Source organism: Sander vitreus, chromosome 6 (genome assembly GCF_031162955.1).
Source record: "Sander vitreus isolate 19-12246 chromosome 6, sanVit1, whole genome shotgun sequence".
In the NCBI taxonomy this organism is placed as follows: domain Eukaryota; kingdom Metazoa; phylum Chordata; class Actinopteri; order Perciformes; family Percidae; genus Sander; species Sander vitreus.
This window is the reverse complement of record NC_135860.1, coordinates 25888466-25913543: the sequence shown is the minus strand read 5'-3', so window position 1 is coordinate 25913543 and position 25078 is coordinate 25888466. Positions and strand designations below refer to the sequence as shown.

At 40.0% G+C, this 25078-nt stretch overlaps 1 protein-coding gene across 2 annotated transcripts in view; it reads left to right on the top strand.

Moving 5' to 3' along the window:
• Window positions 1-25078, top strand: part of ascc3 (activating signal cointegrator 1 complex subunit 3) — a 187191-nt gene that overhangs the window by 51526 nt on the left and 110587 nt on the right. For both annotated transcript variants that reach the window (XR_013502163.1, XM_078253587.1), the window contains exon 9: window positions 20294-20497. Coding sequence is in view for 1 of the 2 variants with exons in the window: in XM_078253587.1 (XP_078109713.1) it covers window positions 20294-20497 (204 nt within the window). In the remaining variant the exon portion in view is untranslated. The remainder of the gene's footprint in view (window positions 1-20293; window positions 20498-25078) is intronic.

Here is a 25078-nt window from a genome sequence, read left to right as displayed (position 1 = left end):
AGGGATGTGTCCACACGGACAAGTATTGTAGACGAGTATTGTACAGTCAAATAGCATTTTGTATATATAATTGGCAGTGTTTATGTCCATGGGTCCCTTTCTTTTTGTTAAGATCTTTGTTTCTACTTACTAGTGCTTACAACTTTGGCAGGTACAGTAAAAGCCGTTGTAAAAAAAAAATGCACTGTGACAGTTGAGCTTCAAGGAGACCACTCATATCAGACTTGTTTGGAACAGGGTTAGATTAGCTTTTTTTGTAATGTAAGTGAACATGTTTGTCTTGAAGGTTTACTCATCCAGGGCTTCAATGATGTTGTACTTGAATGTATTAGCTAATGTTGTCACTCTCCACAATGCATTGAACAGTAACGTTATCTCCACTAACGTTGTCAGTCTCAATCTATCTGTAGCAGCTAGGCTAATATGAAAGGGGCTAGCTTTAATAGCTAGAGTAGCCTACCGAAAGTTATTACCTGTTCATCAGTAGCTGTTGGTGCATCTCGAAAGACGGATGGAACCGCATTCGTTGTCAGTGACTTGTGGTCCTTTAGATTGCGGGGTTTTTCAAAGTTGTCTGGTCTAAAATGATCACTACACATTCGCCACTTGAGTAGAGTCTCCGCCTTGATGTCCAAGCCAGCAGCAAGAAGCCACAGTTGGTTCCTCTCTGGATCTCCCAATGGACATTTGTGGAAACTTTGTGGAGCCCATCTGTTTGGTTTATTTTTACAATTTCTTAATGCACACTGAATCACCATGTTGCCTAGTCCTTAGTTTCCAATCCAATGCTTCAATACCAACGTACTAGGCTACTACTAGGGGTCTCGACTGTAGTGCGCTTCTCTGTTTACTTTTTGGCACAGTACTACTAACCGGAGCTAAGTAAAATTCCGCCGCTGCAGAGAAACTAGTCCCTCAAAATGTAATGTGATCATTGAGATGCTAGGGTAGTTTTATTTCTAACATTATTCTATCAACAGACATGTACATCGATAGTCTGGCGTTATAATTTATTTGCCTTGGGTGTACTGTGGAGTGTGTAAGACTGTTTTTAATGGCAGGCTAGCAGATACTGTTGACTTGCGCTAGCCTAGCACCAGTGAACTCTGCAACTGGAAGGACTGGATGAAAAGTGTTAAACTGTCTCCACTGATAAATAACACACTGGCTAACTTGGAAATGAGGTCCTGTGTCCAAAATTCTCAACCACCCCTTTAAAAGAAAAATGGTTAAATCCTTTCCCTGTTTATGGTGGTTGGCTACCAATGAAATACTGCATTGTTATTGCCACCGCCACCACCACCTGGTAATGGGCTAAGTTAAATGTGTAGCCCCTGTTGACACACTTGGTCTCAATAGGTTCAGCGCCATTGTTACCTTCACTCTCATTTCATTACCCCAGTGTTTGTGAATGTATTGTTGCTTGAGCTGTACTATGTTGCTCCACAGTCATTAGTGGTCTGTTGGTAAAATGCTCCTTTTCAATGTTTATACTGTTTTGATATCACAATTCAAAAGCTTCTCCAAGATGTTTACAATATTTGTCTTTGGACTGATATTTGTGATCTGCTGTGTGAAGTAAGGGTTCTTTTAACCCCAAGCTTGTTTTGTTGTGGGTGGTGGGGAAAAAAATAACCCATCCAATACAGATGAGTGTATGAGGTTGGGTTTCCCTTATTCTTCATGTTCTGAGTTTCTGGATGCTTTGATATATTCTACACAGTCTTAAGAAAGCTAGGTTATTTGTTATTTATTCCACCACCTGTGTGAACGTAAAGGCTTCCGCCTTGATCTAGACTCAGGTGCTCATGCCTGAACAATGGCTATATTCTGTTAGCTAGAGTATGTTTAAATGATTTTCCCTCTACCTCCTCCATGTATGCAAATGTCAGCCAAAGTAAGAGACACCTTTTAACGTTGAAAAAAATCTTGTACTTTAAGTAGGACGTGTTCCAATACAGTTCAAGCAGAGTAGTGGTTGTCAATGCACCACATCCAACATTCCTAGATATTCACCATTAAAGCTACAGACCAGAGAAACTCGAAGCAGAACAGAAAGGAGCTGTAAAACGGTACCATATTGACTCTACAGCAATTACATGTCTTCCTCCTCATATGTATCCATCCATATCCATTGTATTGGGTCTGCACATTTAGTACAATGGTATTTTTACTCTGTAAGAATGAGAAAGAGGAGTGTTGGCAATCCAGGATCACAGGACAGTTGAAGAATCTAAATAATCTTTGAGGTACAGATATAGATGCATCGTTTTCCTTACCAATTCTACTGTTTGGGTATTGCTTGGTTTTCCATTATTTGGGATAATTTATGATGGATTAAACACCTGTCTCCAGGGATCTCATTTACTCGAAAAAGAAACACAACTATTAGTGTATATCACATCAAGCTTTTTGATTGATCATGATAGATATCAGTTGACTGTTTTTTTTGTTGTCTGTCAGAAACTCAGCCATTGCTGAATTCCTGTACTATTGTCTCCTGCAACGACTTCAACTTAAACAATCTAAATAGGAGATGAAGTAAATTCTCCGAGGCTCCATCTCTGTCTTCTTTCACTTTCTAAAAGGCTTATTGCTTCTTTTTTTTCTTTCCTTAGCTCACTAGCAGTTTTCCCTTCATCTTTAAAGTCCCTGTGTAACTGATATAGATTGATATGGAACCTCTTCTGCTGAGTGATGTGAATTAGCCTCAGTCAAGCAGCGGCTCTATTCATTAACTTAAGCCTGGGCAACTCTGGAACAAAGTGCCTCACTCCTCTAAAGCGACAGCACACAATGCCTAATAAGTCTTTACGTGCTATTAGGAAGGCTTTGAAATGCAGGCTGAAAAGTCTGACGCTCCCCCCCTCCTCTTTCCGTTTACACTGAGTGCCGATTGTCATTTATTGAATGCTCTAATAGGAAACGGCTGTGCTAGCCTCTGTACGCCTTTTAATAGCTCTCTGAAACATTAAAAGTGGGGAATTTATTAGGGTGCTTTTTAACTAATGAATCAGGGTCTAGGCATCCGACGCTTGCCACAGTGGTAAAAGCCTTCCTAATTTATCCGAATAAATATGTTACTCAGTGTGTTGTGAGTGAGAGCAAGTGCCACACTTTAGTAGTACTGATGGACCGAACAGGCACGGAAACAAACACTACTACTACTACTAGACACTGGAACTCAAATATAGACAGAAGCCTTGACAGCACACACAATTGAACTACTAATTGATAGGAATCCACTGAAGTTGCGAACACATTCTGAGAAAGAAATTCCTACAGGGACACAGTCTGTAGAGGGAGAAGGATTAAAGGATGCAGAAAGCTTCTCTCTTTAGCTGCTTCAGGAGAGCCATAGTGGGCATGGGTGGGTTGAAAGGCATAGAAAATAAATGACTCTTAGTTCCCTCCCAATTTGTACTGTATATCTTCTGGCTGCTTGACACCTAAGACTTCCTCATTGCATGATTTTCTTTCTCTTGTCGTGAGAAAAGTGTTGAGTATCCCTGAAAGTACGGATCTACTGGAATGAATTGGTAAACAAACACTGCATTTGTGTTAGAGAAGAGAAACAACAGAATGGAGAGGCATGACTCTGCTGTTGTACTAATGGAATTAGTGGTGAGTACAGTATCCTGAATTTTTCAAGACAACATTAAGGAAGTGTTGACTTTGCATTGACAGCAAACCAGATCAATGGGAAATTAAAATGGTAGCAGGTCGGAAAACAGGGAGGCTTCCTCCTAAAATATGATCAAACACAATAGAACTGACTGCAGTTTGTGAGTGAGAACAAGTCTAGTCAATTTCATTTATATAGCCCAATATAAATTTGCCTCAAGGGGTTTTACAATCTGTACAGCATACCACACCCTCTGTTCTTAGACCCTTGCTTAGCATAAGGCAAGGCAAGGCAGCTTTATTTGTATAGCACATTTCAGCAACAGGGAAAAGTGCTTTACATGAAAACAGATAAGAAAATTAAAAACAGATTTACATGAAAACAGATTAAAAAAATTAAAAACAGATAAAATACGAGAAAGGAAAAAAAAAGTTACAGTGCAGTATAAGAAATTAAACATTGTAGAGCAGTTAAAACAGTTAAATATATAAAAGCAGATAAAATAACTTTCCTGGACTCAGTGGTCCAGTTTGTGGAAAGCCAAATCTTTTTGACCAATATGACAGACATCTCATGCAATCCGGTCCATATTTTCTAACCATCTCACCCACTATGGGTCCAGATGCGTCGCACGGCTTTGAGGTTTCATTCCCCATAGTTACAGAAGCTTTTCTTTTAGTATACTCTTACCATTTTCGATGTGGTCGTCATCGCAAAGCTTAGTTCTTTTCTTCGGCAAACCTTGCAAAACCCGGTACAGCCCTGCAGACAAAAATCTCTTAATAGTCCAGAACGTGTTCTTAAACTATTTTATTTCTTCTGCAGTCTGTCTCTAAATAGTCAAGAACTCGCTCAGAGTGTTTATAGACTATTTTTTCTTCTTTTTAGGCCTTCTGCCTAAATTAGTTAGTTACTTTGACTTCGACTAAGGGAAAAACTACCCAAAAAAGGAAATGAAATTGCTGTGTAAACTATGGCCCCTTTGTGGCAACTGCCCCTGCTTTGAGCCACTGGCCAGCTTTTTATGTGAAACATTGTCCAGGAAGTGTTTTGTGTTTAATTGATATATAAGCCTGTGTCAAATTAAGGCCTGGTTCTGCTGTTGAGCTAAATAAACAGCAGCTTTCTCACACAAAAATCCATCTTGCCAGGCTTCAAGTAATGCGTTTGTGTCTGAACTATCTGCTTACCAGACCAATCGGCATCCGCTAAGGAGCCACTGGCAGCTACGGTCGTGTTTTAGGTTGTGTGTGTGACGGCCGATGTTTAAAACATCGATGACAGACGTGATAGACTGATGGTTCATTCAGTCACCTTCCAGATATTTTATTTTTTTTTTTAAAGCTTTTCAGATTGTTCTGTGTAACAAACGCTTGCCACATTAGGTTAAAATAAAGGCTACTGTTGAGAATGTATGGTAATGGATTGAGGTGATTTTTTTTGAATGCTTGGAAAATAATCATTTCGAGCATTACGCCCACCCGTCTCGCCTCCTTTACATCTATCTTATCTATGACTCAAATTGTAAGATTGATGTCTGAATGCCTATCTTACACCAAAAGACTTTTCAAGCACTTCCATTGTCGCAGGCTATTTTCCAGTATCGGAATGAAATCTTGAGAGTCTTGCTAGAGTTGGGGCGCGCTCCCGTCGTCTCAGGCATTTGGTGTAAGGTGGTCAGAAATCTCAGTCTGAGTCAGTCTTTCTCCCATCTGGAAGCGAGTCATCCAACGGGAGTTTTACCGGCAGGTAAACGCAGACATCCAGGGTACTGGAGACATTCATCTGCATGTACGGCAGAACAGAAAATCAGCAAACTTTTCCTTAAGTTACCAGCTAACGGTAGTGTTAGCTAGCTACCTTGGTTACATTTTTCAAAATGAATCTTGTTGTAGTCTTGCAATGTGTGACCCTGCAAGATCTCCAGTCTTTACATATTATGACAGTGTTTAGCGTTGGATGTCAGATGATTGCCTTCAGATGTGGGATGGTGTCAGACTTTAGTCTTTTCAAAGTCTCTTCAAAGTCTTCTAGTGTATGGTAGGCATAAATGTGGAAAAGATGCAGTTACGGGTTTCGATTGATGGTCTACGTTCTACTACTTTTCTTCTCAGCTGACGGTCACAGGTGAGCAGGCCTTGTTCTGTCATTCCAGTATGTGCCGCCATCCCAATCCTCACTCAACATCCTTTGATTCTCCGGGCTGTCGGCAGCTTGCCCTCTCCTTTCCTGTGCAGGAAGCAGCCAGTGTATAAGCACAGGCCTGCAAAGATGAGGCAGAACTGAACAGCCCTCCATCCATAATTAATCCACCTTAATTGGATTTCCTAATCCAGTTTTGATGTGGTTCCCCCACAGCACACAACTGTGGCTCTGTGTTTGCTTAGACTTGCTAAGCAGAAACTAGGAGTCTTCACGTCTTCTTTGAAGGATTCCAGGGTTCAAGACTTTTGTAATCTTCCCTGATGGAGAGGTAGAACTCTTAACATCATCTATTCTACCTATTCAGCCAATGGAAAAAGTGTGTGCATTCTGCTTCTTTCAGTCTATAATTATAGTAGACATTATGTTTTACTTCATTTGTACATCTTGATGTCTAATCTTAATTCATTTTTTGTATTTAGTCTCATTTTAGTTGTATTGTTAGTTTAAGTCCAAGCAAAAGAAAGACACTAAATTATATCAATAATATTATCTTATATTAAATTAATTAGAATATGGGGTGCCCTGGCAGCTCACCTTGTAGTGTGCGCCCCATGTACCAAGGCTCAATCCTAACCGCAGCGGCCCAGGGTTTGATTCCCTAACAGACAGACAAAGAATATGCGAATAACTTGCTTAATACTGGAAAAAATGTCATAGATTGTTGTTCCCATCAGTCACTTAGACACAAAACATAGGAAATTAGGGTCCAGGTTGAAAGAAACGGTAGTTACCCTTCAACACTAGAACTGCCATAGCCCACGCCATTGAACGTTGTGATTAAAAAACTTTATTATTCCGCCTTTGTGTGTACTATGTTTCCCTCATGCCCCGACTTATTCATAAATAACATTCCTCTACAGTGGTGCTCATAACTTTATGAACCCATGTTAAAGTTGACTAAAAAGAGGAATAAAAAATCATCTTTTGGAAATTGATCTTAATGCCTTAATTAAACAAATGAGGAAAAATCCATCCTTTAAGGACACCAGTTTTCTTTGTGAATGAATAATGTATCGTGAATAAATAAATGTTCCTTAAAATACAGGGGGCATAAGTAAGTACACCCCTATGTTAAATTCCCATAGAGGCAGGCAGATTTTTATTTTTAAAGGCCAGTTATTTCATGGATCCAGGATACTATGCATCCTGATAAAGTTCCCTTGGCCTTTGGAATTAAAATAGCCCCCCCACATCATCACATACCCTTCACCATACCTAGAGATTGGCATGGGGTACTTTCCATAAAATCATCTCTCAATGCAAATCAAACCAGCTATTAGGCTAACTGAAAGAAAACCATGCCAATCTCTAGGTATGGTGAAGGGTATGTGATGATGTGGGGGGGCTATTTTAATTCCGAAGGTCAAGGGAACTTTATCAGGATTCATAGTATCCTGGATCCATGAAATAACTGGCCTTTTAAAAATACAAATCTGCCTGGCTCTATGGGAATTTAACATAGGGGTGTACTTACTTATGCCCCCTGTATTTTAAGGAAAATTTATTTATTTACGATACATTATTCATTCACAAAGAAAATCAGTGTCCTTAAAGGTTGGATTTTTCCTAATTTGTTTTTTATTTAATTAATAAAATTTATTTAATTAAGGCATTAAGATCAATTTCCAAAACATGATTTTTTTAATTCCTCTTTTTAGTCAACTTTAGCATGGTTTCATAAACTTATGAGCACCACTGTGTTGTCATAATGGTAGAATAATGTTTGGTTTTTCACCAAAACACCATCTTTAGTCGCCAGGAGAAGCATTGATTAATGTTGGTACTCTCCTCCCCCTCTACAGACAAATTGATGCATTTGCATGATGGCCGTACAGCACGTTGAGAGAATGAATGGGATGTAGAAACTCATTTGCACCTCAATATTCACTCGCATGCACTTTTAATCACTTATAATCTCACTAATGTATGTAGCCTATGCCTATTCAGCATTTCATATGTGTAAAATATCAGAAATAAAAGTGAAACGAATAACATTTTTGTCTCTATAAAAGTTGTGTCCCGACACAAGAGTCCCGTGTGTGCACTATAATATCAGAAATGTTATGTGACTCATTTAAACAAAACACTTCAACGTTTCTAATTAGTATTATTTTTATAGGTTGGTGTGGATGTGTGCTATCAGATGGCAGGTTGTGTGTTGACTGTTGAACTGAAAGACGCAGTGCGCACAGGAGAGATGGAGAGACAAATGTAAATGCTGAAGGGACTTAATGTCCGCAAAATGAAAATGCTGAAGTTGATTACAATATTTCAACATTCGTTTCATGCATTTTAGCGTTTACACTGCAGATTATACACTGCTTACAAGTCAAAACAGCATCAAATAGAACCAACTTTTGCAGCAGTTGCTCACAGAAACCCCTGAGATATGTCTTGACTGTTGACTGAACTGAACTGAACAACACACAGCGCAAATGACCGGACTATTATGACATCGCGTGGCAGCGTGACAACATTTATCTGAAAATAGCACACTTTACACTGCTAAGTTTTGTGTAGGTTCAAGCTGTTAGATAAGCTAGCTGGCTGTGTATGGTGTGTGGGGCCTGCGTATGTGTTTGTCCTTGCTGCTATAGAGATGGAAACGCAGCACTATACAGTTGGAGAGTGATGGCGTGTAAATGGCCCATCAGTGCAAATAAAAGGATACAGTCCATCTTGGGCGTGTAGGATTTAGTGGCATCTAGCTGTGAGGTTGTGAATTGCAACCAACCAAGGGATATTCAGTCCCTTACCTCACCCCACCCTTTCCAAGTGTGTAGCGGGGCCTACGCTGGCCTTCAGGTAGCATAAAAACCAGAAAGGCACTATCTAGAGCAGGGATGTCAAACATACGGCCCGTGGGCCAGAACCGGCCCGCCAAATGGTCCAATCAGGCACAATGGATGACTTTGCAAAGTGTGAAAATTGGACAGTATTTTAAAGAAAACTATTGGTGTAAACCTATCTTTTGTTACTATGTACCATGCATATCACATATACCGGCCTGAAGTTTATTTAATTAAAATCACATTAGGGTAAATGTTTGTTTATTTTGAAACGTAAAGAAATTAGTTTTATGTGGGATGCAGGGTGGGCGGTACTGTTTGTTCGAGGTTTTGGGGGTCACAGTGCTTTCGGTGCTTCTATAGCAGGTGCTTATGGATGAAATGATGGATTACCTTACTCTTTGCTATCTCCATCCTCCTCCCAGTCCTCCCTCTCCCTTCTTTGTGCCCTCTCCCCCTCTCCTTCCTGCTGCTGCTGCTCTATAGGGAAATGAATGGGCCTCCTGTTTGCTGCATCCGCATCTCACTCTGTCAAACTCCACCATGCATCTGGTACGAAGGCTTGGTGTGCGTGTGCTCAGAGTGCACGTGGATCCATAGGATTGGCTCTGGGATTCACGTGTGTATGTGTGTGTGTGTGTGTGTGGAGGGGTGTGTTTGGCCAGGTCATTTAGTACTCTGCATGCAGGCTTGGAGCAGGCTGATAAGCTATTCGCAAAAACTGGCAATTAAAAGTTGATCAGGCTGTCAATTCAAATGGAATGAAATGGAACCAGAAAGTAATTAAAAGGATGGCATGAAAATGACAACAATTATATCTCTTAGCTTCCCATTACCGATGCACAGAGGAATTTAATTAGTTTAGCAGCTCATGTAGTGACTCATACATTAAACCCACAATAATCAAAAATGGCAGCCAACGCAAAAACAATTGGTGGCCGCTTACAGAGACTGGCCATCTCAGTTTCACTATTAAACCTACAAACAGGGAGGCCAAGGTATATGGACAACACTGGTGTTTAGCTGTTAAACCATTAGTTTGATCCTTGTGGGTCCAATTAGTGTGTTTTAAGTGGCTGGTGGATTGGTGGGATACTCCCAGTCCTCCCAGTATGCCCATATGGCCGTAGGCTGTGTATCTGCTGAGTTAATGAGCCTGTCAGCTTCCATCCCACTCAGCATTGGCCCAAGATCGGCTGATGGGCATCTTCTTATGCACACAGTACAGTATGTACTGCTGAGAACAACTGCTTCCACTTCATACTGTGTGCTTTTTTTTTTTAAATACAGAAATCTCAACTTAATCTTTTTCTTCTCATATTCAGCCAGAGATTGCTCACTGCCTAAATATCTTCATAGTCCAGAAAATGTTGTGCGCAAGACCTGCTGGAGCCAGCTGGGGTTTAGAGATTGGTTTTGCCCCAGACTCTAACAGCTGCTCTCATTAAAAAAACTTTATTTAACTAAAGGTTTACCACAGATGTGTATGGTCCTATATTAGCCAGCTGGGCTCTGCAGAGCATTCGCTCCATGTTTTATATACTGGGGCTATACTTGCTATAAATGGGGGGGACCGTTCAGCTGCAATCATGAGGATTGATTTGCAATAAAGCAGCAGGTTGTTTGTCATAACTGGTCCATGTTTTAGTGGGTTTTGATGACAGGCCTCAGAGATCTGATTGTGAGAAAACACTGAGCTACTGGAATCCTGTACTTGGAATGCTGTATCTCGGGGAAAGAGAACAAATGAGCCTCTTGGCTCTGGATGCGTTTTCTTTGAATCTCTACTTGATAGAGTATTCTCATCTCCTGTCAACTTAATGAATTTGGCATCTTGCCTGATGATGTCAGTTTGACTTTCTGGCTCAAAGCTTTCTGCTTGTGTGACTGAATGTGAGAGTGACGAGCTATAGCCACTGAATGATTGATCAGCTGGGTAATGTGGTATAAACGTTACTACAGCAAAAAAAACAACCAGAAAAACACCCCCCAAAATGTTATTTTTAATTTTGTATATATACAGTGAGCAATAATAATGTAATCCAGTATGCGAACACCACACACTACAGTCACACACTCAGTATTGATTCTACTGGATTCCAATAATAAAAATGAAACCATAAAGGAAGCAATTGATCGCACAATGCAAATGTATCCAGACAGAAACAGACACAAAAACACAAGACCCTTTCAGTAAGATTTAATCTTCCAGGTGCAAAAGGCTGTTTCCTACTGCCATTTACAGTAAACAGGTTGGCGATGACATCTGCTTTCACTTATACTGTAAGAAAGAGAAAAATGGTGAGAAACGGTGAAAGACATTAGTCAAAGTATATTTTCAATTGATAAGTATGGTGTGTGTGTGTGTGTGTGTGTGTGTGTGTGTGTGTGTATATACATATTGAATAATTCACTATATTTTGGTAGTAAAGTTTAGTAAAGACTAAAACTAATGAGCTCCACTTACCTGCACCACGTAGGAAAAGCACTTTGGGGCCACTGAAAAGCTGAACAGAATTAGCGCAGATTTACCACGAGATTCTCAGGCTGATGAAATTCTTGATGAGCAAGGTTTTTTGGCAAAGCATGGTTGGTCCTATATGTTAACACCTGCATGATGTCCAGTGCTGTACAATAACTACCTCCTCACAACACATGCTATCACACCCTCGAGACAAGCTTTGGCAGGCACAGCTGGATCTACAATTGGAAGATGCGTGTGCATACATTAACATAACAATGAAGCCAGAGAGGTTTTAAGGAGAGAATAAAAAAGCACTGAAGATTTCCAAAGAGCATTAAATGATGGCAACTTTCTATTTACAACATGTATGCTTTACCTCAAGGTGAATACTGGGGCAGGCATACATTTACATGAATTAGCATGTTTAAGGAGTGTGGGGACACTGGCTTTTCGTTACAAACAGACAAAGTCGATAAATCAAAATGAGGACCAGCCGCTCAAGTGATTGTTGTGCCTCTCTGGTCACCAGAGAGGAATGAGTGTGCAGAAGCCTCGCCAAATGGGGTGAAGCTCAGTGGTCCATAATTCAAAAATGAATATTTATAAGTAGGAGCTCAGTGGACTTGGTCTGGGAGGATATAATTGGGTAGACAGTAGGAGACTAGATTCACATCCCCATTCAGAGAGAGTAGAAGAAGCCCTGCAGTCATGATGAAGACAATGTGCTTCAGTGACAGCCATACTGTTCCTTAATTTGTTTAGTTATGGAGGGAGTGGAGTTAGTGATAGCAGTGTATGTGGACTTTGAGATATTTGGTGTTTTTCTAAACTATGAGCTTGACTGTTCACACTGCAAGCAGCTGATTTTGGGCCAGCTATAGCTGGCTCCAAATACATCAGTTAAGTGAATAAGCCATCAATAACTAATTGGGTGACATTAATAACGCATACATAAATAAAAAAACCTTTCCTACTAGGAGCTGACATAAAACATTAACAGCACCAGTTCAGGTTTAGCAGCACTAATTTAATCAAAGGTCTAGGATTCTCTTAATAATATCTTAGCCAAGGCATATCTTTGCCTTTTTTCAGTACCGGATAACCTGCTGCTGACACACTTTAATTTATACAAGCCCCACACAACAGGGAAAAACATATATATTGACATAAGACAAACCGGTAAGAAAGAGCCTAAATTGTTCTTGTTGTTGTAGTAATAGTAGTCTCGCATTGCCAGACCTTCTTCCACAGCGCTGCGGAGGAGGGTCTGGCTAGTCCACACAGCATTCTGGGATGGGAGAAAAATGTGTTCAGGTTTATTGGCATTTCTTTAAACCAATCACAATCGTCTTGGGTGGCGCTTAGCGCCGGTCAGAGCACCGGTGCCTCTGCAAAATGGCCCAGGGAAGGAACTTGTTTTGGTGGAACATGTGTACGTTCAAAGGTTGTTTTAGTCGTGCAACAGAAAATTCAGATTGGAAAAAAATAAAAGTGGAAGGTGACAGACATCCGGCCGAAATGAGGGACATCTGGCGTAATTTCCGGTGGCACCTGAACAATCCCGGAAGTGAAACGTCGCCAATATGGACTATAGAAATAGTAATATAGTAAATATTATCAATTAGATTAAACGAATAAGAGGCAAAACGTCTTGGGCTTGAGACAGCAAAATACCATCTGCATAAAATGCAATCTTATGAGTTCCTGTTCCAGATTTGATACCCTGAATATCATCGTGGGTTTCTAATAGCAAGTGTGTCAATAGCTAGAACATACGGTAATGGAGAGAGGTGACAACCTTGACGGGTTTCTTCAAAGCTATTCCAGAACCTTTTCCTTGCTATGGCATTGGAGAGCATGAGTTATCTTTTCATTTAAAAAAAAATATTTTTTTAAATGATTTGCTTCATTTTCAATTAAGGCAAGCCAGCAGGCAAGATGATGGATAACAGATCAATCCCTTGGAAAGCTGTACAGGTGCCGTTGCTGTTGTTGCATGTTGTTGAATATTGTTGCATATTGCCATGAAAGCCTTGCGTTAGCTCTCAGCTAAAACAAAGATGTATACAAAACTCTCTCCTTTCTGGTGATCAACATTTAACAAGGTTAAAACATAGAAATGGCACATTTACAAGGAGTGTGATCTGGTCTGTTTGTTATTGTGTCTAACCAAGACGGACAATGGAGTCCTGGGAAGAGTTTGTTGTGTTTGAGTACAGAAAGCCTAGTTTAGGGTTATCTAAAATATTGTCAGTGTCATGGCTCAATATTTAGCTGATTTTGACAATGTGGATGAGTCAAGTCATCTCTCGTGAGATTTCAGAACAAGACTTCACATTGAGCGAGGCTTGTTTAGATACGATAATACACAGACCAGATCAAGCGAAAGGGAAAGAAAAATGTTTTATTTTTCTGTAAGGTCCTTCCCATAATGTAGTCAGACATTGACTGCACTAATAGTGGACGGACATTGGAGGTTGACAATTGCCCCGAGCGATTACATTGCAGCCTGTTTTGCAGCTCCCGGCTGCAGCGCTCTCGCTCAATACTGGACCAATTTTAAAAATTGTTGTGCCCATTATTCACTTAGACACTAAAACATGGGAAAACAGGGTTGAAAAATACCAAAGTTTCTCATTATTCACTTAGACAGTAAAACATGGGAAAACAGGGTTGGAAAACACTAAAGTTTCCCTTTTAATGGTTGCAAGTCTGGAGAACTGACAATTACTAGAAACTCAGTTTACCAGTGCCCTAAGTAATGGGTGTAATAGTTTTTAGACATCATTTGCAATGGCTGGGACGATATGCGTTTGTCCTGATTCGATCCATTCCCGATAAGTAGGTGCCGATTGGATTTGTATTGCGATTTTCACTTATTGCGATTCTGGTAAGTATTGTGATTCGATAGTATTGAGGATTGTGATTTTCTTTTCCTTCTCTAACAAAACCATAAGTTGAATAATACACTTTTAGAGACAATATATTATGAGACATTTCTAAAAAAACAAATTGTTTTCTAGAAAGAATGCACATCACATGTCAGTCAGTCAGTCGGACATCTATTTCATTTGTAAAGAAGTACATAACATGGATATTCTGTATTTCCTGCTTTCGTTCTGTTTTGATGGAAACGGATATGATGTAGTCGTCGTCAGCGGTACCGAATGAACAGAAAATATTAAGGTGAATCATTGGTAAAAATCGAATGGAAAAAATACCGATTCTATGGAAAGGAATCCATTTTTAAAATTGTCCCAAAAACCGCCCCACAGGAAGTTGAATTTGAATGACAGGAAGTTGAATTCATTGCAATTTGAAGAAATTCCACACAGTCACACAACAGAAAGAATGTGTTGAATCTCACGTACATTCAGTGTTAGGCATGTTACTTTGGAAATGTAATTGCTTACTGTTATAAGTTACCCATTATAAATGTGGTTGGATTACTTTATCAATGCAAAGCAATTTCCTTTTTAATTTGATTAGTAACTAATTCAATTACACATTTTCAGTAATACAGATGCTCCTCAGTAATACAACTAAATACAATTACATTAATTTTGCAATTTAATAACATTTCATTACACTCACTCCTCAACCCTGCATACATTTTGTTCCAAAGTCTAGATAATGATCAAATTCTTGAAATAAATTACCCCCTCAATGTTGTTTAATTAGTTTTGTTTGAATGTTATTTTCATTTCAAAGTAATCAAATAACACCACCATGATCTTCATTCTGGTTTGGCTGGATTGTTTAATCGCTGGTTTCTTATGTAGGAAAAAAGTCCCTCAATGTAGATCACTCTTTAAGAGAACAAATATTTCTATTAATTCCACAATTGACAAGAATTGTTTTCTTGATTTACAATAAGTAATAAGTAAAGTAATAAGAGTGCTTGCATGCTTTTAAACACATATGATATCCAGTGTTGGGGGTAACTCCTTACGAAGTAATGTCATAATATAATCACATTTGGCTGTAACTGAGTAATGCAACACATTAATGTTACTGTTGTGTTGTGAGTTGAAGGTGTGTTTAAGCCCTTTATGAGCTATATGCCAGGCTTTTGCTGTGTTGCTACAGTAATGTAATGAGTAGAGTAATGAGTTACTATCCATAGAGAATAACAAGTAAGGTAATGCATTATGTGTGTGTTTTTTTTGTTTTTTTTTAAAGTGAATAATGTGTGTTACACGTTCTTGAGTAGTGTCCCCAACACTGATGATATCAAATATCGGTAGCATAATACCACCAAGAGATGGTTTTCAAAATAAAAGACTGTCTGTCTGTTAACTTACTTGTAGATGCCTTTTGAAATTTGAAGTAGCCTTGATGAAGCCACAGACTGGAGCACTGCAGTGCTTGCATATGACTTGTGGTTTCCAAGTGTTCTTGTTGGAATCGGTTCTTCAAAATGAACTAGTACTGATGACCTTTTAGGTCAAATCTATAAACGTTTGTAACTGAAACTTTGTTTGAAACTTAAAAAGTCCAGTGTTGACCATCAAATTGTGTAGAGAAGAAGCTTTCAAACAAATGTCCACCTCAAATTGCATGGTAACCATTTGAAATACTTGGTTAAAGTAAAGCATTCTGGGAAATAGAGTCATGTTCCACAAAATTACAATAAATCAAACTTAATCATTTGTTCTGTGACTAGAGGTTTTAACATTCATTGCTGGTGGAAAACATTTCCTGTTAATGTAATCTGTACAAGTAGTTCAAACTAATATCATTTATAGAATATGTAATGCAATCATATCTGACATATATTGTAAAGCTTCATTGATTAAACACTTCACTTAAATTATGTATATGAATTTCTTTCAATTTTTATTGAATTAAAATTCAAATTGTAATTCTAGATCCTGTTTTTGACATACATTCAAATTCAAGAATTGAACTGGAATTTGGGAGTCATTCTCAATTCAATTCTGAAATGTGCACAAGCCTCATAAGTAGCCAACTTCTTGTTGACCATACGCACATCAGTTGAGTTTCAGTGTTCTTTCTGTAGAAACTCACTTGTTGATTGTATTACTGGCAGTGGGTATTGCTGGTAATCAGCAGTCTATATGCATCACAAAACAGCCAAACCTTTGCATGTATACATCAGTGGCTGTGCCGAGCTTTTCATCAGAAGCCCCCCGGACCCATACAGCACCTAGCTGAAACCACAGCCTCCCTTCACTCCTGCCAGCTTAAGTGGACTCTAATAAAGTTGCTCTTTGATGCATTAATAACCTCTTCCTCCCTACTGGGCTGTGGGGCCAACTTCCGAACAGCACCCCGCATATTCTCGGCTGACATGCGCTCTTTAATTATTTCTTTCTATGAGTGTTGGAGCGAAACGAGGGCAAGAGGAAAGTGATGACATACTTCTAATGAATCCTTGAATAAATAATACTGCTGTCTAAGCTTAAGACATCCTCTACCAGCCTAACTGGGAGAGAGGTGAAATGCAGAGGAAGCGGAGAGGGTGAATTGATGGAAAGAAAATAAAAAATGGATATGGAGGTAGAGAACACACCTCGAACTACAGTGACCCCTATTGTACAATATTCCACCGCAGCCTGTTTACATCAATGACTGTTTACATTCACATAATATTCAGCTTTTTGCCCTCATTCCGAAAAAGACGATATTCCGACTAAGCTGTTTACATGGCAAAAAATATTCCCCAAAATTATGCATATGCCTATTTTTTAAAGGTAATTGCTGTAGTACAACCAGCAGAAGAGTAATTATCTGTGAGGTACGTTTAGAGACACAACTATTTAAGTATTAAAACAAATGTTTTTGGCAAAGAAATTCCCCAAAATTATATTATGCTTATTTTTGAAAACGACGTGCTGTAGTACAACCAGCAGGGGGCCTTCTATGTGCAGAGTAGTTTTGGAGCCATGACTCTCTGTAATTCTGACAAAAAATTGGCAAAAAAATATTTACCAAAATTTTGAATATGGTTATTTTTTTTAAAAGTAATTGCAGTAGTACAACTAGCAGGAGACAAGTTATAATTGAGGTAAGTTTGGAGACACTACCTTATTTAATTATTTAATGAATACCTATTTTTGTTGTACCTCTTTACGGTGTTTGTGGACGGTCCCTAAGCACTCGTCTTACTGCCGTCTCACCACCGGCTGTTATTTCTCCAGGTTGGAGGACGGCTGGTTTTGATGAAAATGAGTTTGTAGCTCGTTGTTAACCATACTACGTTAGGAAAGATGCATCGTCTTTTTAACTTCTTCTTTCTAACTTTGCTCACGTTTATAAAACCGAGGGCACAGATTATGAATCCGTGCGAACAGTTTATGAAACCGAGGGCCCTCGGTTTAGTTTTTTCTCAGCTGACCCCAGGGGGGCTCCGTAGCCACGGGTCAAAAACACATGGCGAAAAACTTTCACTATGACCTGGCCGAGCCATTGGTTACCACTGAAGGTGAACTGACGAACTGGCGAGTAGTTGATGAAGAGCCGGTGTAATTTACTGGGTGGGTTGATTATTGGAACGAGCCAATGGTGTGAGACACTGCAGGGGATAATCATCCAGGAGAGAGGGAGCCAGAGCGACACGCTCACAATCACACCCAAGCTGTGTTCAAAACCGTTCCGTCATTCACTCACTCACTATTCCCTATATAATGTTTATTAAATAGTGAACCATATAGGGAAACCCCAAACGAGATCTCGGACACTCACTGAAAACACATCGTTGCGTGACTTGTGTCAGTAGATGCGACGGTTGTCTTTGTGACAAGAGGCGGGCGCGCCCAAGCATCATGTAAACACACCAAAACAACAATACTTCAAATACGTCCCTGAAACAAACCGAACACTCAGGAGAATAGTAGAAGGGTGTGTACTGTATATGTTGCATGTTAAATTTCCCCTGTTTAGAAACGAAAACCCGCTCCGTTTTTACTTTACAGTTACTTACAGTTTTCACGGATCCTTCTGCTTCTTCTTTTCCTCCAGGAAAACACGACCGCGTTGCATGGTGGTATACGGAGGTAAAATGTAGGGACATCGTATGTACACTCAAAAAGAGATGGTTTAGAACCGAGACGCCCCAACTCAGAGTAGTTTCCTGTATCTGTGTCACGTGGGCCCCGCCACTGCCACGCCTCTTTAGGAGACTAGGGCCAGGTCCTGAGTGTATTGATTCCAACGAGAGAAGTGAACGTGAACACAGATTATGAGCAATTCTTTCGCCCCATAGTCACCAAAGTAGATATCGGACCCATTTTTCACAAGCCACATATCTCCAGAACATTCTGACACTAAAATGGCATTTTTCAGACGGACACATCAGGAGAAAATTAACTTTGTTTGAGACATGTTTCTGTCTCAGGACCAAACTCTCGCGACATCTGGCAACACAGAGAAGCGTCCGCTAACGTTCGTGAACGCCCTAACAAAACTAATCTCTGTGATGCTAAATATGTCTTTTAGCTCTGTAAATATCTAACGTTAGCAAAAGAACATATTAATAAATTATTTAAATATACTGTAACTTTTCATCCATCCACACAACGTTCACTACATGTTCAAACGAGGCCCCTTCCCTTTAGGAGACAGGAAGTGTGGACCATTTCATACCATTGGCTCTGCTTGAAATGCTCTATCTTTGGTATAGAGGATCTTTGACTCAAATTAGCAGTGCATTGTGGGTATTTTATAGTGGACTATGTAGTGAATGAAATGAATTCGAACACCGCCACAAAATGACAAACGCACTACGTAGTGCAGTATTTCCGTGATAGGGAACGATTTCGAACACAGCTACAGAGACTGACAGACAGAGACAGCAGGGAAGGGAAACGGGGGAAACATGAGGAAAGGGGAGCTGGCAAGGCCAAATCATGACAAAGTCCCTACATACTAAAGAAAAAAGCTTTGTTTGGTAGAGATCATTGCAAAATATAACACATGTATCATTTTACAATGGAAATGAGAATAATGATACAAAAATGATCATTCCCTCCCATATCGTGAATCCTATCGCAGTCAGAATATCAGTCAAAATAATCTCAATCAGATATTTTACTCGTATCGTGCAGCCCTAGTACACATGATTCACCCGTGCAGCAGCTGGATGTTTTTACCCGCCTGTATGTGTTCAGTGTGTCAGTGTGTTTGCATGTGTGTGTGGCACCAACTGTCCTTCACAGTGGCCATTTCTCTACTTATCAGAGGCAGTGTGAGATTGAGTGCCATCACCCACACTCTGTTGCCATAGTGAACGGAGACGGAAGGCAGCTTGAGTGACAGCCGGTCCCACCACATACTTTTTCTCCTCCTTCATGCTTCTTGATGCTCCCCTTTTTGTGCAGTCACTTCATACTTGGTGGATCAGTCACTGACACATAGTGTAACTGATTGCCTGTCTAAGTGTCATGTCAGCACACTGGGTAGAAGATTGGGCAGTGTTTTTGTCACAGAAAATGCGGTCAACCCATACTGTTTCTGTGTCTCTGACTCTGCCAATCGACAATGGGACTGATCACTATACCCCCATTTTGTTGTAGCGGCACCAACATCGTGACTTCATCCTGCAGTTCACAGCACACAACAATTTTAATTATCTATTAAATGTCTTTAAATTAAGTCAATTCCAATGATTAATGCAAAAAAACAGCTGGTTCCGTATTTGTCTAAATATATTTGTGTTTAGAACAAATTTATATGACACCCCAGAACTTTTGATGGGCATTTTTCACAATTTTTCACAAATTTCTTTTTGTGCTAAGTTTATATACTGTATATATGCCTTGGGGGCGGGGTGTCATAGACTTCATTTCCTTCATTCTGACACACTTTTATGCATCAATTTACGGTGGAAATACCTTTTTTAGCCTATGCGAAGAAAAAAACCACAGATGACAATTCAAAATATATCAAAATTATAATGGAAAGTATGTTGTTGCGTGCCATTGGGCATTTTTAAGTGGGTATATGGAAATCCTGGAGCTTTCTTAGTGGGTATGCTGCGTATACCTGTATATCACGTAGACTACACCACTGCCTTTGTGATCCTTGGGCATGCTGCATATTTAAGTTTTTTACTATATTGGGTTATTGGACAGTTTTTATTCTACAATGTTGTTGCGCTGTCTTTTTTTTTTATTACAGATGTGTGTATGATGAGTATATTGTAATAATGTGTTAATCCTTCATCCTTTCCTTCCCTTGCTTGCTTAGATCGGCCAGCTGGTGTTCAAGGGAATGAAGCGTCTGAACAGGATCCAGTCCATCGTGTTCGAGACAGCCTATAACACCAACGAGAACCTGCTCATCTGCGCTCCGACTGGCGCTGGCAAGACCAACATCGCCATGCTGACCGTGCTCCACGAGATCCACCAGCACCTGCAGCCCGGGGGCGTCATCAAGAAGGACGAATTCAAGGTCTGACGCCAACACACAAACGCACAATCTATCCAGCTGCTGAACTCCCAACACTAAATCTTAGCACAACAGAACAAAAGTGCAATAAATATCCAGAATATGTGGTAGCTTATGGTACTATGGTGGATATTAGGGCTGAACAATTAATCTTTTTCAGAATCGAAATCACGATTTGAAAGAATGCGTTTAACTAATCGTGAAGACCGCAATTAATGGAATGTGAATCATTTAGTTAAAATGTTTGTTGTAACATCTGATTTAACGTATTTTATTCCTCTTTTCACTGTTATATTTACAGTTTTTTTACAAGATAAGTGCTGGAATAATCTTACATAGCACAGATTGTTTACAGAAATGTCCTATTTTCAGTGTATCTGTCATTTATTTTGTATTACTTTATTTAACGTGATGGTAGAAGGTGCAATATGTAGCTAAGAAAAACTGCAAATCAAATCGTAATCCTAATACCTTTTTTTTTAAGATAATTTTTTTGTGGCATTTTTAGGCCTTAATTATAACCGGACAGCTTAGACATTAGAGGGCAGAGAGAAGGGAATGTCATGCAGCAAAAGGCTGCAGGTCGGAGTCGGAGTCGAACCTGCAGCCGCTGCGTCGAGTACTGAGCCTCTGCATATGTGCACACGCTCTACCAGGTGAGCTACCCAGGCGCCCACAGTTAGATTTTTCCCCCCAAATTGTTCAGCCCCAGGGGATATGATGCAGTTTGAATGAAGGAATGAATAAAATAGAACGAATGTATGAAAAAAAAATATATATATATAAATAATATATATATAATATAATAATAAATATATATATATATATATGGGCTGTCAATCGATTAAAAAAATGTATCTAATTAATTACATACTCTGTGATTAATTAATCTAAATTAATCGCATACATAATTTTTAAGAAAGTTGAGACAACAGTCGGCAACAGTAAAGAACGGTTTGTTTATTGCTAAGGCCATATGGTCAAAATTAAATGATTTAATAATAATGTAATAACTATAACAATAACTTATTTCACTAGTAAATTGCTGTTGAATGAGAAAAACAACAACCAGATGGGAAAAGGACATTTAACGACAACTTTGAATGCACCACGAGGCTGTAGTTTACCAGTTTCATTGAACGCACCGTCTGTGTTGTTTCTCTGACGGCAGCTGCAGATTGTTACATACCGGTGTTGAATCCTCTACAGTGAAAACACAGTCAAACTTTACACCGTTTAGCATTAGCTGTCAGCATTTTAACCGTTTTTAATCCAGCTACTAGCTAGCGGTAGGCTAACGTTAGCTGCTGTCGAGTATAGTGTTAACTAGCGTCACGTGCAGCGGTGTTTGTGTTGGTGGCTAGAACGGCTCCGGGTCAAATGTCAATATGGAATGGATTAATCTGCATTATTGTTTTTAAGGCGTTATTTTTTTCTCAGATTAATTAATCGAAATGAATGCGTTATTTTGACAGCCTTAATATATAATTAGTTAGTAATAAATAAATAATAAGTATATATTATATATATTATAAATAATACACAAATACTACTCCAATTTATGTCCTACTTTATCTAGATATTAAGATAAGGAAGAACAAAAGTTTGATTACATAACACTGGGGCTGGGCAATATATCGATATTACATCGTCATCGATATATGAGGCTAGATATAGAGTCTTAAAATTGTGGGTATCGTGATATGACACAAGTGTTGTCTTTTACTGGTTTTAAAGGCTGCATTACAGTAAACATTCTGAACTTACCAGACTGTTCTAGCTGTTCTATTATATGCCTTAACCCATTTCAGTCATTGTATCTACACTATTGGTGATTATTTATTAAAACTCTCATTGTGTTAATATTTTGTGAAAGCACCAATAGTCAACCCTACAATATCGCCGCGAGCTCGTCATTGATCGTATTTGGTCAAAAATATCGGGATATTTGGTTTTCTCCATATCGCCCAGCTCTACATATTGCACTGGTTGTTTGTCTTTTTACCTGGACTGACCGTAATATGTCAGTCAGAGTCATAGTCTGCTTAATATTTCCAGTGTCACTCACAGCCCTCCAGAGTCTCTCAACATGCCTCATGGAGATTAAGCAGGCTCCTTGCTGAGACTCACACACCCCATGCAGAGATTCAGATCTGATCCTTGGAGCTTTGGATGTTGGGAATTCATGCAGCATTTAAATGGGAGCTTTCTGATAGTTTCAAGTCAAGGACAGCTAGATTTACTTGATTAGGTTTACCTCCAAGAGGCTTCGTCTGTTTTGCTGATTTGTGCAGCCTTTTTGTCATTTAAAGCTTGGGTAGGCAATTCATTTTTGACGTTGTTGGGCAAACATTCCATAACAATCTTTCAGCATGAGGCCTGAGAGAAAACTAGACTTCTACATCTCATTCTTGTCTCTGTTTTCAGGCTTTAGAAAATCTAGCCAGATGCACGTTCACATCCCTTCGGAGAAATTTCTGCTAATCGTGGCCAAAGGCTCAGGGCTACAGCTAATTCAAGGCTAAACTATTAGATGAGAGACTTTGTTGTCATCCATCTATATAAAAAGAGGGGTTCGCATTTAGCCTAGCACGAATACCGGCTCATTTCCGGTGTTTTACGTCTGCTCTCACACAGCCTCTGGCGTGTCTTTGTTCAGACGGCAGCATTAGCCCAGCATTCAAAGCTTCGTAGAGGCTCAAGTAGCTCATTTCACTGTGCACGTCTCCATGTGCACAGAAATATCACTGCAGCTGATATCGTGGCACATTTTCACGGAACAGTGTACCGTGGATGGCACACTTCCTCTCGAAGGCGGAAGGTGGCTCTGGTCTTGTGTTGTCTGTATCTCACCTAGATGTGTTTACAGCAGTGTGTTTTAGTCAGTTTACAGATGTATGACTTGGACTGGAAAAAACCCTCCATTCTAGCCTCTGTAACTGTGTCAGTAAGGCCTAGAATCACCCTGACACTTGTAGGGTTGGGCGATGTCCCCTAAATTGGCAGTTGACGATGCTCACAGTAAAACATGGTGATGGACGATGATATTGTCGTCGGGGGGGCTGGTAGGGGCAGTTTTTTTACAACTTGACCTACTTTCACTTTGCTAACTACGGTGCAGTAAAGTCAATCAGATGTCCGTGATCTGCGTAACGACAGTACAGTGGGACCTAATATACCATCATTACTGAGATTAAACTACATTCTCGGTTATGTTTGCACTGAATAACGCATTCAGTAAACAGAAACATAACTCTTGCAGCGCACATGAACAGTTGCGCAATATTAGCTCACACATAAAATAGCACCCTGGTGAATTAGCCTACTGTTGCCTACGTACATTCATAGATCCTGTATAACATCGTCCCGTACCTACAGGACATCAGACTTACTTATTGATGCACGCACACAGTAGTGTCCACAAACTTGAGGGGAGTCCAATGAGGGGAGAATGAAAGTGTGAAAGTGTTCCACATTAACGCTTTTTTCTCTCTCGCTCAAGATCGCTGTGTTCAACGTTACTAACAGGTAGAGCGAGTAGAGCAGATAGAGGGGGAAAAAGTAGCTTCCACTTAAGGGGCCCATCTTGCACCCTGCGCAGCACAGCGCAAAGCCCGACGCAAGTGTCTTTGCTAGTTTAAGACCGACGCACCTGTCAATTTCCCGTCCAGCACCCACGACTAGGATTAGTGTGTGTCTGACAGGGTGGGGTGTGTGTACATCACGATGGTGGCTGTCGGCCAGCCATCACGATGGATGATATCATCGTCCATCGGCACAACCCTAAAAAAACTTGTTACCTTTCCAATGATATCAAGCACACCCCGGAGTGTCAAAGTATATGGGAGCTGTACCACTTTTTATTTGGGTATGCTGTTTGGACCAAAAAGCATGGAATTTCAGTTAAGCAGAAAAACTAAGAACTGTAGTTCTAAACTTGACAGGGGAAACGGAACTAAACTTTTAGCTTCAGAAATAATCAATGGAGTGACACTGCTGTTCCCTGTGCCTGTCTGCTGCTGCTCTGCTCTCTATGTTCACATTTTAGAGAGTGTAATTAATAATTTCTTTAATGATGTGTTATTTCACCCACCTACAGACCATCCGCTATTAATCAGAATGTTTATATTTGTGATCCGACCAGCTCGATCCGCGGATATAATTGCAGGTGGCGCCCAATGTATCCTCGCTTATAGCTCCTCTGGTGAGCCTCCTCGCTCCTCGAGATGGAGCGCTGAGATAGATTTCCAGGAGGCACAACATCGAGAACTGGGATAGGCCCCAGATGGAGGCTCATGTGAAGACGTTGTCAGGATGAACCATCGTCAGTGGAGAGCTACCTGTACGCTAGGGGTGCAAGATATATCGACTCAATATCGTTATCGCAATATATTGAAAGTGTATGATATGATATAAGAGTATAGTATGCAATATTTAGTTTATATTGGGGAGCGATGCGTCCCGTCCGTTGGCTGTGTGGCTTAGTTGTGTTCGATTTAGAGCCCGCTTGAAACGCTGTAATGATCCTGTTTCATTGGCCAGTTACTGTGCCACTTGCACGTTGGTGCACGTCAGCGCACGGGT